Genomic DNA, 14,091 nt, shown 5'->3' with positions numbered 1-14,091 from the left:
AACTCTCTCAAAGCGAAGTTTGCTAAGCGACCGCAACAGTTAGATAAATCAGTTCATATTCGGGAAGCAAATCTGAATGTACTCAACAAAAGTAGCCGTTAAGTGAAAATAATAAATTGAAATATATTTTTTTATAGTAACCTAACGTGTAAAACTTAATTATATATATATATATATGTAGTTATACTAGCATATACATCTATGACTATCACGTCACAAACGTGCCGTTACTAATGATAACGGCACCACATGTCGCACGCCTCAACGCTCGGGGCTCCCACCCCAAGCAGTAAATGGATCGACACATAAGTTGTATATACCATATAAAGCACATTGAGTCGATTGCATTAACTTACGTTAGCCATCACATTTGGGCTTGGATAGTACGAGTACTCAGAAACACAATGTGAGTATTATGAATGTCGAAAGTCCATAACTGGAATGCACGAGTTCCACAAGAAACTGTTCAATGTGATAATCAAGCTATGTATGTAGGAACATGCACTGATAATTACCGCTACTCATTGATTAGATTAATCAGCATGACTGTACCTACATACTGACTTACTTTTATTAAGTCACATTTGTAGATAGGTGTGGTCAGTAATGGGATTCACTTTTACACATCCGAGGTTTCAGTAACTTGCTTATTCACAATGTGAATGAATCTTAAAGTATAATTACATATTGTTGGAAAAAAAAAAAAAACAGAAATGTAATAAATATGCAGAAGAACATACATAAAAAGTTTGTACCTATATTTATTGCAAACTATTACGAAATATATTTTTGATTCTTACACAAATATTTTCGAGATTCATAGAGTTCAGTTGAGTACAATTCTTTTTTTTAGCTGGTTTTCTTGAATGTAACCATAATTTCTTAACAAGTTCCAAAGAATGTGTGCAAAATATAAAAATTCAAATATCTGTACGCACAAAACAGATATGCACGAACACACGTACTGAGTGCGTACACACATTTATGCAAACATTTGTGTGTATACACTTGTTGCGCATTTCTTTTCAATATGTGTTACCTCTTTGATGATCTGCCAGGCTGTAGCTACATATGTATGTATGACAGCTTATCAGCTTTCATCTGTCAACGGGTGCAGCTTATCAAATTGGGGGAACAGAAACTGCATTTTGTGCGTGTGTGTGGGTGTGTGTGTGTGTGTCTGTGGGTGGGGAGGGGTTGCTCCATAAGCGTGAAAACAACAAAGTCAAAAATTCATTTCAATTTTGTTACGCACGCAAGCACTGGGGCCAAGGTGTGCCGGCGTGCAAGTGTGTACACACTCTTTCGTTGGTTAACCGTAATTAAAACAATGGCACTTTTTGTTTATACAAGAGCGAGACAGCGCAAGAGAATAACACAGTGCGAGACAAAGAGAGAGAGAGAGATTGAGTGAGGGCGAACGTAAACAAAGGATAGCACCAATTGCTGCCTGCTGGCGGCCATTTTGTTTGTTCGATCATTTAACCGTTAGCTAAGAAATGTTTCTTCTAATTTTTCGTTTCTTGTTAATTTAGATTTGGCTTTTATTATTGAAACTGTTGCAGCATTTAAATGTTTTTATGTACATAGAACATGGAGAGATACGAGTAAAATAGAACACTAAACAAACTTACACAATATTACATTTTAATAACAATTAAAACACAATGCAAACGCATTTGGTATGAAAAAAAATTGTAAAAAAAAATGTAGTTACAAACTATAATTTGTTTACAATTACGATACATTTTTGGCATACTTTTGAACTAGACACAAAACTGTCGCTTAAGACTAGCAAAAAAAAAATGAGAAGAATAATAATATTATTTATTAATTAAGTTGAGTTGAGTTTGGGTTAGTTGAAAATACTTGTAATACTTGAGTTCAGGCCCCAGGCTGACTATAATAATACTTTGCATAGCGACCCGCCGCTTATCAGCGTGGTCCCAAATCGATATAGCTATTGGGCCGCATCATTTGGTGCGCTGCCGCCGCGGAGCCGTAGAAGCTCTGATAGCTGCTCATGCCGTACGCGGCGGCTGCCGCCTGCCGCATGTGACCCGTGGAGACCTTCAGCTTGTCATACGGACTGCCATATCCGTGACTGTGATAGTGTGCCGCTGCATTGTGATGATAGATGGCCCCAAAGTTGCTCTGCTCGCCCGCATACGGCTGGCCAATGCTCGAGTAAATATTGGCCGCCGCCATTACCTGAGTGGCTGCCGCGGCTGCAGCCGCAGCACCTGGCGCTGGCGGTGACGCGGAGCTGGCTGAAAGCGGTGTCAATGGCGTTGCTGTGTGCTGATGCTGATGGTGCTGATACGGATGATGATAGCTGCCACCATAGCTGCTGGACATTTGGTGAAGATTCTGCTGCTGCTGTTGCTGTTGCTGCTGCTGATGCTGTTGATGCTGTTGCTGATGCAATTGCTGTACCGCTGGCTGTTGCTGCTGCAGTTGCTGTTGGTGCTGCAGCTGCTGCTGTTGCTGTTGCAGCGGCGTCGCTTCCAACTGAAAGCCCAACAAATCCGGCGAATTGCCCGACGTTGAGCTGCTCGAGGGAGTGGCTGGCAACTGCATGGCCAGTTGAGATGTTGCTGCTGCTGCTGCTGCTACTGCTGCTGCTGTTGTTGCCGTCGCCGCTGCTGCTTGCTGTTCCACGAGCTCTGTGCAGGACAAGCTGAAGCTGTTAGCTGGCGTTCTGTCCTTTGCCTTTAAATGCTGCTGCTGCTGCTGCTGTTGTAGTTGATGTTGTTGTTGCTGCTGCTGCTGCTGTTGCTGTTGCTGTTGCTGCTGCTGCTGCTGCTGCTTCATGCGTGCTTGACTCTCATGGCTCATGCTGGACATACCCAGGCTGCCGCTGGTGCTGTAATTAAAATTTAAAAATCAAAATTTTAAAATTGAAATCGCTTTCGATAAACATTAAACTGGCTTTTTTTTTGATTTGTTTACAATCGACCCTCGGCCACAATGCCGAAATATGAAAAGCCAAGGAACAAAAAAAAAAAAATTGTTTATACCACCGCCAAGGCAGGCAGGCACATCTGTCAGCTGCCCCATCATAGCCAGCCGGAGCTGCTTATGCTCCATATTCTAAGTTGAAGTTCTCGCACCCATTTTGAGTTATTGTTTCTAGTGTTTTATTTTTGTAGATGCGACGCGTCGGCAATTCCCGGAATGACTTTAACATCAGCGGTCGACGGACTGTCTAGTGGGCCACTTGTATTTGAATTGTGATCGACGATCTGTTCGGGCGCTGCTCTAAGTGGGTCAATTTCATAACAAATAATATCCATCTATCTACCATAACACTTATACAGTACAGTCATATTTGATCCCAAACGAATTTGTATATGAAATAACTACGATTGGTGGGAAATTGGGCTTAGCTAAAACTTGCTCACTAAATAAATAAATAACTAAATTTAGTTTACGTTTTTTTTTTTTTTTAAGGTTTGTTTTGCTTTTCTTTTAGAGTTTTTACTTAATAAAAATCATCAAAGATATTTCTTATAAATATGCTTGTTAGAGTTTTTAATCAAAAATTCAGATTCCCATATCGTTTTCCTGTTGTATTTCGGAGTAGCAAGGGTATTTTTTCTTCGCCAACCAAAAGATATTTTTGTTGTTTTTTTTTTTAACAATTATGTCCTAAGGCTTATTTATTCGCTTATGTGTCGTCTTTTTGTGAAGGCTTACACAAGATTTGTGTGTGTTGCTTGAGCCATACAATTTATTCAATTTATAAACAAACATAAATATGTATGTATATCTTCATTCTATGCATGTTTTGTGTGTCTATTAAGACTTAAAAATGATAAGTTATATTGGCCTACTTACACATCGTTGGTGCCATCATCTCGAAATCCTTTGGCGAACGGATTGCTCGATATTTTCAGTTGTGTCACCTGCAACAAAATAAAACGTAAAAAAAAAAACCAAGCACACGGAAAAATATGACAAATTTCATTTTTCACGCAAATGTGTTTAAATTGTTTTGGCCCCAATTATGTTAATAATAGTCATTGTGTGTTTGTTGTTGTTTTTATTTCGTTAAATGCAACAAATTAGAGAATGTTTACAAAGCATTAAAGAAAACAGCAACTACATAAGCAACAACAACACAAACACACACACACACACACACACACTCACACCCACAAATTTATTTGCAATAAATTGTGGAACGAAAAGTGTTAACACCCACGTTGAGCGCATAAATAATTTAAATACTTTCGGTTAAATGGCGCTAAAAATAAAATGCCAGAGATTTTTCATATTTATATTTTTTTTCTTGTTGCTGTCCACCACTTGGAAAATTATGAATTTCACTCGAGAAATATTCGACAATAGTGTATTAGAAGTTTTTCAAGCAGACCGATTTTTAAATGCCGTTCAAGTAAATTCCTTTTCTCGGTTATTTCTAATATTTATCTTTCATCTGTTATTTGTGCAATATTAAGCGTGTGATAATAGAAATAAATAGGGATACATTATTAATTTGGTTCCTGGCTTAAATCATATATCATTCTAAGGTTAGGTCTCAGTAGTAGCTACATATAACAGATGTTGATATTTTTACATAAACTATAAAGTTCAATAATTATTTCCTATATTGTCTCACAGTTTTATACACATTTTACATATTTTCAAGCTACATTTTTTTAGTCGTTAAAACCATTTGAGGATAAAACAAAAAAGTTTAAAAATCTTCTTTGTAAAGTGTATCTGACAGTCGATTTTGCTGTTATATGAAACTAGCTCATGTATTGTATTTTTGGTTTTGTAAGATAGAATCCCCTTCTTAACTTGGATGTTAGGCATTGTAAATTTACAATCATAAATAACACCAGAAATTTAAACATTAACAATAAGGCCAAATTGGCATAAAATGCCAGCGAAAGCTTTGTAAAATAATTATATACACATGGGTGTTCGGAGCAGAAGGCAAACAAAGGGGGCGGAGGGCCTAAAATCGTGTCGACCAAATGTTTCAAAAATGTAAATTTGAAAACCGAAAAGCGTTCACGCCTGTCGCTTACAAGTGGGTCCGATGACAAGTGGGTCAAGTAGTGCCCCGTACCCTGTTCCCATGTCCATGCCGATGCCCCTGCCCAAGTCCAGGCCCAAGCCCATTTACTCACCCGCTGGTTCTGGTATGCTGTTACGGCCGTAAAACTGGTCTCCGGGAATATGAACGTGCGAAAGTGACTCGAATGCTCGTTCTCATCCAGCGAGGCATTCTTTGGCGGCAAGTAGACCAAGTGGAAGCGCGGCTGGTAGCGATGCATGGAGTTCAATATGATCTGTGAATGGCAATTGTATGGGGCAGAGAGGAAGACATATGTGTATGTTATATGCGTGCAGAGTGCTTTCGGATGACGGCTGCCGGTTTTTGTTTAGCGCTTTCAAAACACAACAACAAATAAATGTTGTTTGGCGCGGGCGGCAGCCAAATGTTTTATTCCCCCGCATAAACAAAAGCCATAAGCATAAATTTATGGCCCAACTAAAGGCTGCTACTCACATGCCCATTCTCATCCAGCTGATTGTTGGTCAGCTTCAGCTTGTCGAAGGACACAATTTGCTTCATCCAATTGGCGCCCGCCGCTGGCGAATCCGGATGCACATGTATCCGCGGTGGCGATATCGCGTCCGCCTTGCCCGCCACCACCCAGCACGAGCTGCAGAAGAGACAGAGACACCAAGTTGAACAGATGTGCTAAGTTGTCACAGACCAAACTGGATAATACTTGTGAAACGCATAGCGATAACGCTTATCATCCATCGGCACAAAGTCCATCATGCATATATAGGTGGCATGCGGATCGAGGCCGCCAATCCGCACTTGAAACGTGGGAAACATGCGACGACCCGTCTTCGTAATGATCATCTCAGTGCCCTGTGCGTGAAACTGATCCCACAGCGCCTTCGTTTCCAATACAACAATGGCCTGCGCCAGCGATGGATGCACTGCCTCCGGTTCCTGAGTGAATTTATAGAACACAAGGCAAATAATATAGAAGTCCATATGGGGAAAGACGCATAAGAACGAAAAAAAACCCAAGAATTTGGCGGCATTTGGCAAAGCACTGATTTATATTGAAAAAAAAGTTTTGTTTCCGACCGATTATTGTAATAGGTCGATTTCATCCGGCTTGTAAATATATATAAGACCGATTCTTCAGCCAAAGCTTCCATCTCATGCATTTGCTATTTAATCTGCATGTTAAAATTTACAAGGCAGTTAGGCTTTTAGAATGCTACGCTTGTATTGCTGCCACCTTGCAACACATTGCACATATGCAACACCGAATTGCAATTAGCACTCTAACTTTTCGCAAGCTTTTTGCAAAATTTTATTTCACTTCGTCCGGTCAACGCACTTGAACTTTAACATGAGCATGGTTTTTGGCAAAATGTTGGTTAATAACTGGTTTCTATTTGATTCAAATATTTTGAAAGTTTTGTCACTTACACCCTTGTTGTTGCTGTTGTTCTTGCTGCTGCTGTTTGACGTGTTGTTGTTTGTTGTGATATTGTTGTTGTCTTTTTTGTGGCTGTTCTTATACTTTTTGGCCGCTGCTGCTGTTGTTGTTGGCGTTGTTGCTGCTGTTCCTGTTGTCGACTCATTAATGTTGCTGCTGCTGCTGCTGTTGTGGCTGCTGCCGCTGCTGTTGTTGTTGCCGCCGCCGCCGCCGCCCGGGTAATCTGAAACAGCGGACGTCTGCTCCTGACAGTTTCCGGCGCTGCTCGATTGGCTGCTGCTGCTGGTGCTGTTGCTACCTGTGCTCTGCGCATCGATGTCCGCCAGCTTGGCATCGATCTGTTCAAGTGGCTTGTACGAGGTGCGATCCTTGCCCGCTGTTTGTATGCAAGCTGTGAATGAGGCACGAGCGGATTTCGATTGACAGATTTGTTTATGGCTAGCTAAACAGTGTGTGTAAATAAACCAATGTTCTGGCAGTAAGCCTGTATCTAGGATTTAAATATACTATATATATACATTATATCTACTTATGTTCATTAGCCGCTTGTAAAGCAATTTTTGGAATATAAAGATAATGTGCATCAAGATGAATGTTATGTGTACAAGAAACTTGAAAAGTTAAGAAAAGAACGTAATACGATCCTATCGTGTTTGATCTGATATGGTGTGGTATGTACTTGTCTACTTCTAAAGGATAGCAGCTCAGATATATAGACTTATGGGCTGAAGAACATGTGTAGATCGACTCTGCTGTTATTTTGAATAGATGAATATGCTAGTTCAATATATAAAGTTCCTTCTCTTAACTCGGAATACTTGTCCCCTATTTAGCAATTTAAATCAAGTACTTCAATTTGCTTAACATATAGAAATAAATAACTTTTGCATTTAGCACATTAAGGATTGGGCATAGAAAAATGTATAATTTTTCATTTTTTAAAACGTCAAATATTACTTTTCGGTTGCAAGCTTATCAAATCAAAAAATCATTATATATTAAATATTTTCTATCTTGAGAATATAGTAGTAACCTAGCTATTCTAAAATACAGGGTAATAGTTTTTAAAAATTACTTTTTATAATAACAATATAACAATATTATTGATAATAATAAGATGAATAATAATAATGATAACAATAATGGTAATCATAATGATAATGATTAATTACAATAATAATAATAATAATAATAATAATATTAATAATAATAATAATAATAATAATAATAATAATAATAATAATAATAATATTGATAATATTGATAATGATAATGATAATAAAAAATCAGTTAGATGAGATTATTATTATTATTAAAATTTTATTCATTAATCAAATTAAAATGTTCAGTTTTGATAAATCTTAAACACAATCCATATCTCACAGAATTAAATGTTTGCTCACAACCAGGAAGTATTTGCATATAACTTTGAGAACAGAAAATATTTGAGACGCCGAACAAGCGATTTTATAGACTGCCAAAGATTTAAAAACTATGAAAAATAAATCGAAATACTGCTGTCTAGAAAAACAGATATTGTCTATAAATCTTATTAAAAGGAATTTATAATATGAAATTGTATTTCGGATTTGCTTCTCAGGTGTGACATGGTGCAAAAATTTGCAGAACAAATTAGCGGAAAAGCCACGCACATAAATCAGTTGAGATTTATATGTGGAAACGAGTGTTGGCCAACTGTTTTCATATAGTTTGCAGATCAAATATATATAAATATATATGTATAAGCATATATATTTTGATTTATTTGATTTAAAGTATGACATCAAACAGATGTCTCCGGAGAAGGTCGCGCAGGCGCAGGCCAAAGGATGGTGGTGCAAGAAGGGGCTGGTCGGGAATAATGAGGATTCGCGCACACGACAAATTGGATCAGGCGGGTATAATGAGCGGCATATAAAACCAGCGAGAACAGCGCCGATCCAATTATAAAAGTCGTCAGAGCAGCGGCTGTTGATTGAGTTGCCAGCTAAATTTAGTGCCCCCGCGGCGGCCCTTCAAATAGGGAGAGGGCAGAGAGAGAGAGAGAGAGAGAGAGAGAGAGAGAGAGAGCGAGAGAGAGAGAGCGAGCGGCCTGTAGGGCGGCGGACGTGGTGTAAGACAAGGCAACAGGCGCCTCGGCCTGGGCCCGGGGCTTGTCAGCAATTTCGCAATTAATTGCCGCATGTAGCAAGTGCCAGCCGTTGCAGTTGCAGTTGCAGTTGCATTCCGTTTGCTTGCCGCTTGCTGTTGCTGCCACCGCCAATGACCCATGACAGGTCGCCGTCGCACGCTCCAACATCAATTGTCGTTTAATGAGCCCATTCTTGTTGTTGTTGTTGTTGCTGTTTTGGTCCGCCAGCGATTTAGCCGGCAGCCGCTTCACGAATGAATTCTAAAATCAATTAGCGTTTGGCACAAATAATCGTTTTTCTGTCACGCCAACCCAACCATCAAAAAAACCAAAAGCAAGACTATGTGTATGTAAATAAAAGAAATACAAAAAAAAAAAAAATGGGTAAATAAATAAAAATAAAAAAAATGTCCAACCAAATTTTATTGCATGCGACTCAAGAATCTGAAGAAGTTTTGCGCTAATTGCCCGCTTTGTTTATATTCTTGCTTAACGCTAAGTATTTTTCGTTATTTTTTTTTTCACTTTCGATTCGGTTGTGTTGCGGGGCGCCAAATTGTGCCAGGTCACAGAGCTGATAGATGGGCACAATCGGAGCATTTAAGTACTTATCATTCAAATAGACAAGTGATGCAATAGATCTGGTATCAGTTATCAGGCTAGAGATAAAGTGCTTCATTTGCACGAAATTGACTAGATGAAGCTTGGTAAAAGAAGGCAAACAAGTAAGAGGTTCTAGTCGGGAGCTCCCGACTAGGGGATACCCTGAACCCTCTTCTTTCAACATCAAATGCATATATATATTCTATTTTAGAAGCTATATTTCAGGTTTGGTGACTCTAGCTCTTATTATTTACCAAAAAAAAACAGAATATCGATCGAACAGAATATCAATCGATTTTTATCGATTGGTTAGAAACGGAGTAAGTTATCGATTATCGGAGGAGCACCTACATCTAAAATTTCTCTAGTCTCTAGCTCGTATAGGTTCTGAGATCCTTGCGCTCATACATACGGACGGGCAGACAGACGGACATGGCTAGATAGACTCGGCTATTGATGCTGATCAAGAATATATATACTTTTGGGGTCAGAGATACTTCCTTCTGTCTGTTACATACATTTACCCATTTTTAATGGGTTTAGGCTATAAATACATGTCAAGGCTGAACAACGGTCTTAAGCCCAACTGCTTCCAGCCCAGAATTCGTACCTTATGTTTATATAACCGAGCCATAGCCGAGCCTTGTAATACATCAAGGCCCAAAAACCAGACGTGTCCAAGCCTGAACCAAATTCAAACATTTCTGGTTGAGTACTTAAAAATATTGTTTCTACATTTTAAGGCAACATTTTAAATTATCTTAATCTTAATTTGATAAATAAACGTATTATTGCCTCCTAAGCCTAAAAAAATACGACGTAATGTGGCTCATCCGAAAGGCAAGATTATGGATAGCCAGGCTCACAAGCCAAACTTATTGGCGAAGCCGTGATTGGAACCGAGAGCATACCACCAACAATTTTATCTTCAGACTCCATAAGACTTTCCATATATGCGACTTACAAATGTACACTTATTTAATTTGCATTCTAGGAGATCCCTCAAACCGGAACATAATGTTTGCCTAACCCACATACACTTTATTAAGCCTATAAAATGCTAAACGGTAACTTCTGAAAAAATTGCGTGCATCACTTTTATTGTTATATTTAAAACTAGTATTTAATATAGTTTAAAATATATACTATTACTAGCGGGTATAGACCGGCCTTGCCCGTGGCACTTATGTAATAAAATCAATGTTCTCAAAAAGTTTTGAAAATGATTTTGAAACTGAGCGAATGGAAAATAAACTACTCTTATACGAACGTTTTTTGCCATTTTACCACTGTTGCGAGTGGAATTTCCCAAATCGCTGAAACACGTATTAATTATATTCTTATGTAGAGCTTTGAAAATAAGTTTGATGCACATCGGACACAACTTCAAATTCACAAAAAATATCCTTAAATGAACTTTCTACCGAAGGAGTTTAGATTTTGCAAAAAAAAATGCGAAACACGTCTTAAATATAGATCTTTTCATATAGATCCTTGGAAAAGAATTTGAGCGCGAAACATTTGGTGGACACCAAATCTTTGGCAAATATTTTTGCACCAGAGAGAAATACATTTTTGGAAAAGTGTAAAAGTCGAAATTGAGTTTGGGGCCGATCGGATGGTAAACAACAAAGGGTTCATTCAAACGTTTTTCGCGAAATTTCCATACTTGTGGGTGGAATTTCACGGAACCGCGTTTTAACGTGCACCTTCATCACATAGGGTAAAATTTCAGCTTCTTAGCTCTTACAGTTTGGGCTGTGCGTCAGTCAGTCAGTCAGTCACGACAAACAGTTTTATCTATAGAGATAGTATAGTTAGTATAGTAGAAACTATCAAAATATTTTTTAAATAGCATTGGATTCTTAAGGCTAAGCCACATCTATACTTTAGCCTGGGCTTCGAGCACGGACATTCACTGCTCAGTCGTGCTAATGACTGTGTCTCTTTTTTCTCAACCCGACTCTCGGATACCCTCAGTATCCGAATGTGTAATATTTTGAATGTGATCAGTGCGATGCATATGTATATGTGCATATGTAACTATATAAATGCTTTTTCGAATTGATCTTTAACCAGAGCTAACAGAAAGTTTTTGATGAAGTTGAGATAAAATTGACCAAAAAATTAACTCCAGACATTAAACAAAACTTGTTTGAAAATAAATGCTTGCCAAAATGGTTTTGTTCAAATTGAAAAACCTTTCGATGCAGACCCCGTCGCTTTGTATAAAAACCTTAGGACCCGACCATGATACAACCATGATAACAACCATGATAAAAACCATGATAACAACCATATTAGTTAGATGCCAAAATTTTGGGGAGATCAAATTTGGCCCGCAAATTCTATATGAAAATATCATATAACAATGTTTTCAGTAAAATTCCCATTTAAAAAAATTAGATTGCTGCAGTAAAATTGTGAATATATACGACAAAGATTGAACCAAAAGATTGACTGAGGAATAGCTGATCTACGAAACAGCGTTGGTTCAAGCCCTCAACAAAAACAATAGATAGTTTTCTCCGTGGCTTACAAAACTAAGCATAAACCACAATAATACGGCGGAACTAAGAGATATTGGCAATTTCAACTTCAATCTACATTCGGTAAGAGTTCAGATTTTCCAGCTCTATTTTATTGCATATAGGACTTGACTTATTGTTCTTCTTCTTCGTGGATGCTTTTTATTCTATGTATATACTTATATTGTTCTATATCGCTGTAATTACACATAACTTATTTGAGATTTCGAAATGGTACTTTTCTATAAGTGAACTAATCCAGAACGAACGATATTCGATCGAATGGATCAATTCATTCGATCTATTGAGTATATTTGCCATTGTTTGACTCACCTTCAATCTGTTTCATGGGACTCAGTCCGCCGGTCGTGTAGGGAGATGTCCAATAGTCATTTGCATAGCAGCCATAATCCGCCAGATTGCCGTTGAGGCCATTGTCCAGAAATGGCATTGTGGCCACCATGGCGCTGGCGCATTCCGTGGGGCCCATCATGTGTGTCATTTGGTCGATTTGTGCACGTTTGCCTTGACGTTTCGATATTTAAACGAGTATAGATGTATATATATATATATGTGTTATGTATTTGAGAGTCCAATTAAGCCACAAGGTATATGTATGCAGAAAATCCAAGAGCAAAAATAAACACGAAGTTGAAAAAGCTACTGAATCATTTAAATTGTTTTGGTTTAGGTATTCAGTTCTTGGTTTGTTTTGATTTGAAAAGTTTTTCGCGCAGTTGTCAAATTTGATTATTACACACGCACACACTGCAAAAAAAATAATAGAAAAGAAGAAGAAACTAATGGGTTGGCAACAACAATGCAGGGGCAAATCGGGTCTATAAACAAAATTCAAATGAGGCCCGCGAATGTGTTGTTGGAAAAATTGGAAGCTGCCGTTCAAGTTGTCAGTGTGTCAATCAGAACAACAACAACAAAAACAACAACACAATGGCACACACAAAAAAAAAGTGATTTAAGAAAAAAAAACACACACACACACACACACGAAAAATTGCAATTGCTTCAACACCTCGACGCAATTTTCAAATATTTTTACCAATTTTCCGTGTTTTTTTTTTTTTTGGTTTCAGTCTTGTGTTATTTTCTTTTCGATTTCCCGTTTAAATTTTCTTTTCTTTTTTTTTAGAGTATGGCGTTTTATGGTCCGATCGCGTTGACTGCCAAATTCTCTCGTTTCTTGACACAAAACAAATTAATTGAGCGAACGATTGATTGAATATACTCGGCCGCTCGCTAGATGCTTGATGCTTGTTGTTGCTGTTGTTTTTGTTGTTATTACGTATTGCGAATCCGAAGCGTTGAGGTGTCTCAATTGCCACCTTCCGGCCAAGTGCGAACTGATGTTGTCGATGATGTCGATGTCGATGTCCGTGATCCGTGATCCGTGATACCGCGCTGCGCGACTGTCGACACTTGACTCGCATTCAAATTGAAGTTCCACTAACTGCTGCTGCTGCTGCTGATGCTGCTGCTACTGTTGCTGCACACGCGCTCGCATCCGTATTGTCAAGAGTTTGACTGCGGAATGAGAAAGACGCATCGCACCCGCCCGTCCAATGGATGCTCGCTTCGCTGGGATCATGATGCTGGCGGCGATGCTCACCAATCGCTGCGCCACTTGAGACTTGCACACGACCGATCAGCATCCAAATTTAGCATTGCCTATGTGTGTGTGTGCGCTGTGTGTGTGCGTGTGTGTGCGTGTGTGTGCGTGTGTGTGCTGGGTGTGTATCCAAGTGCATGCGCCTATGTGTAGGTACGCATCGAGTGGCCAATAGCAGCAAAGCTTCACTCGGATCATGGACGAGTAATTTGGTCTGGCAATACAGGTCTCTGCATACACTACAGCACAAATTTGCAACTTTTGATTAGTGCAGGCAGACCATGAAATACTCTTTAAATAGATGTAGGAAAACTATGTACACACATAATCAAGCATGTTAGTATTATACTCTGCATTATCTTACCCGTTGTCTGTCCCCATTTTAATAAGTTTCTTGTGCACCCTTTTTTTGTATTGTGTATTTAAATTCATATATGATCTCAGCGAATTTCAAAAAAAGCAAAGCATTTACAACATGTTAGATGCGAAAAATACTAAGCAAGTGATGTGCTCACATCTTTAATTGTAGGGTATCCGTGTATGTGCAGCGTCAGCTACAGTGAAGACTGTTTTAAAACAATCGAATTTAACAGATGTTGGCCTCTGAGTCCAAATATGTAAAATATGCATATATTGATGTGTAAGAAATCAAGCGTCAGAATTCTGGAAAAGTTCACATGCAAATTTTCAGCAACTTCCGTAGATAATGTAGTA

The 14,091-nt window shown here is 38.6% G+C and overlaps 1 protein-coding gene across 2 annotated transcripts; it reads right to left on the bottom strand.

Annotated features, from left to right (window-relative positions):
- Positions 1-1,548: 1,548 nt before the first annotated feature.
- Positions 1,549-13,281, bottom strand: org-1 (optomotor-blind-related-gene-1). Of its 2 annotated transcripts, none has more exons than XM_070210399.1 (8): positions 13,054-13,281; positions 12,084-12,275; positions 6,479-6,879; positions 5,754-5,986; positions 5,528-5,684; positions 5,145-5,306; positions 3,841-3,908; positions 1,549-2,866 (listed from the first exon to the last, which is right to left on the bottom strand). In XM_070210399.1, exons 1-8 carry the CDS (start codon positions 13,196-13,198, stop codon positions 1,936-1,938), a joined length of 2,289 nt encoding a protein of 762 aa, XP_070066500.1. In that variant the 5' UTR covers positions 13,199-13,281; the 3' UTR covers positions 1,549-1,935. The 2 variants fall into 2 exon arrangements, with proteins under 2 accessions (XP_070066500.1, XP_032295980.2); XM_032440089.2 differs by having other exon boundaries at positions 12,084-12,518; positions 13,054-13,185.
- Positions 13,282-14,091: the final 810 nt, after the last annotated feature.

Source organism: Drosophila virilis, chromosome X (genome assembly GCF_030788295.1).
Source record: "Drosophila virilis strain 15010-1051.87 chromosome X, Dvir_AGI_RSII-ME, whole genome shotgun sequence".
Taxonomy (NCBI): Eukaryota; Metazoa; Arthropoda; class Insecta; order Diptera; family Drosophilidae; genus Drosophila; species Drosophila virilis.
Note: the sequence above shows the minus strand (reverse complement) of the source record. Positions and strands in the feature narration are given on the sequence as shown.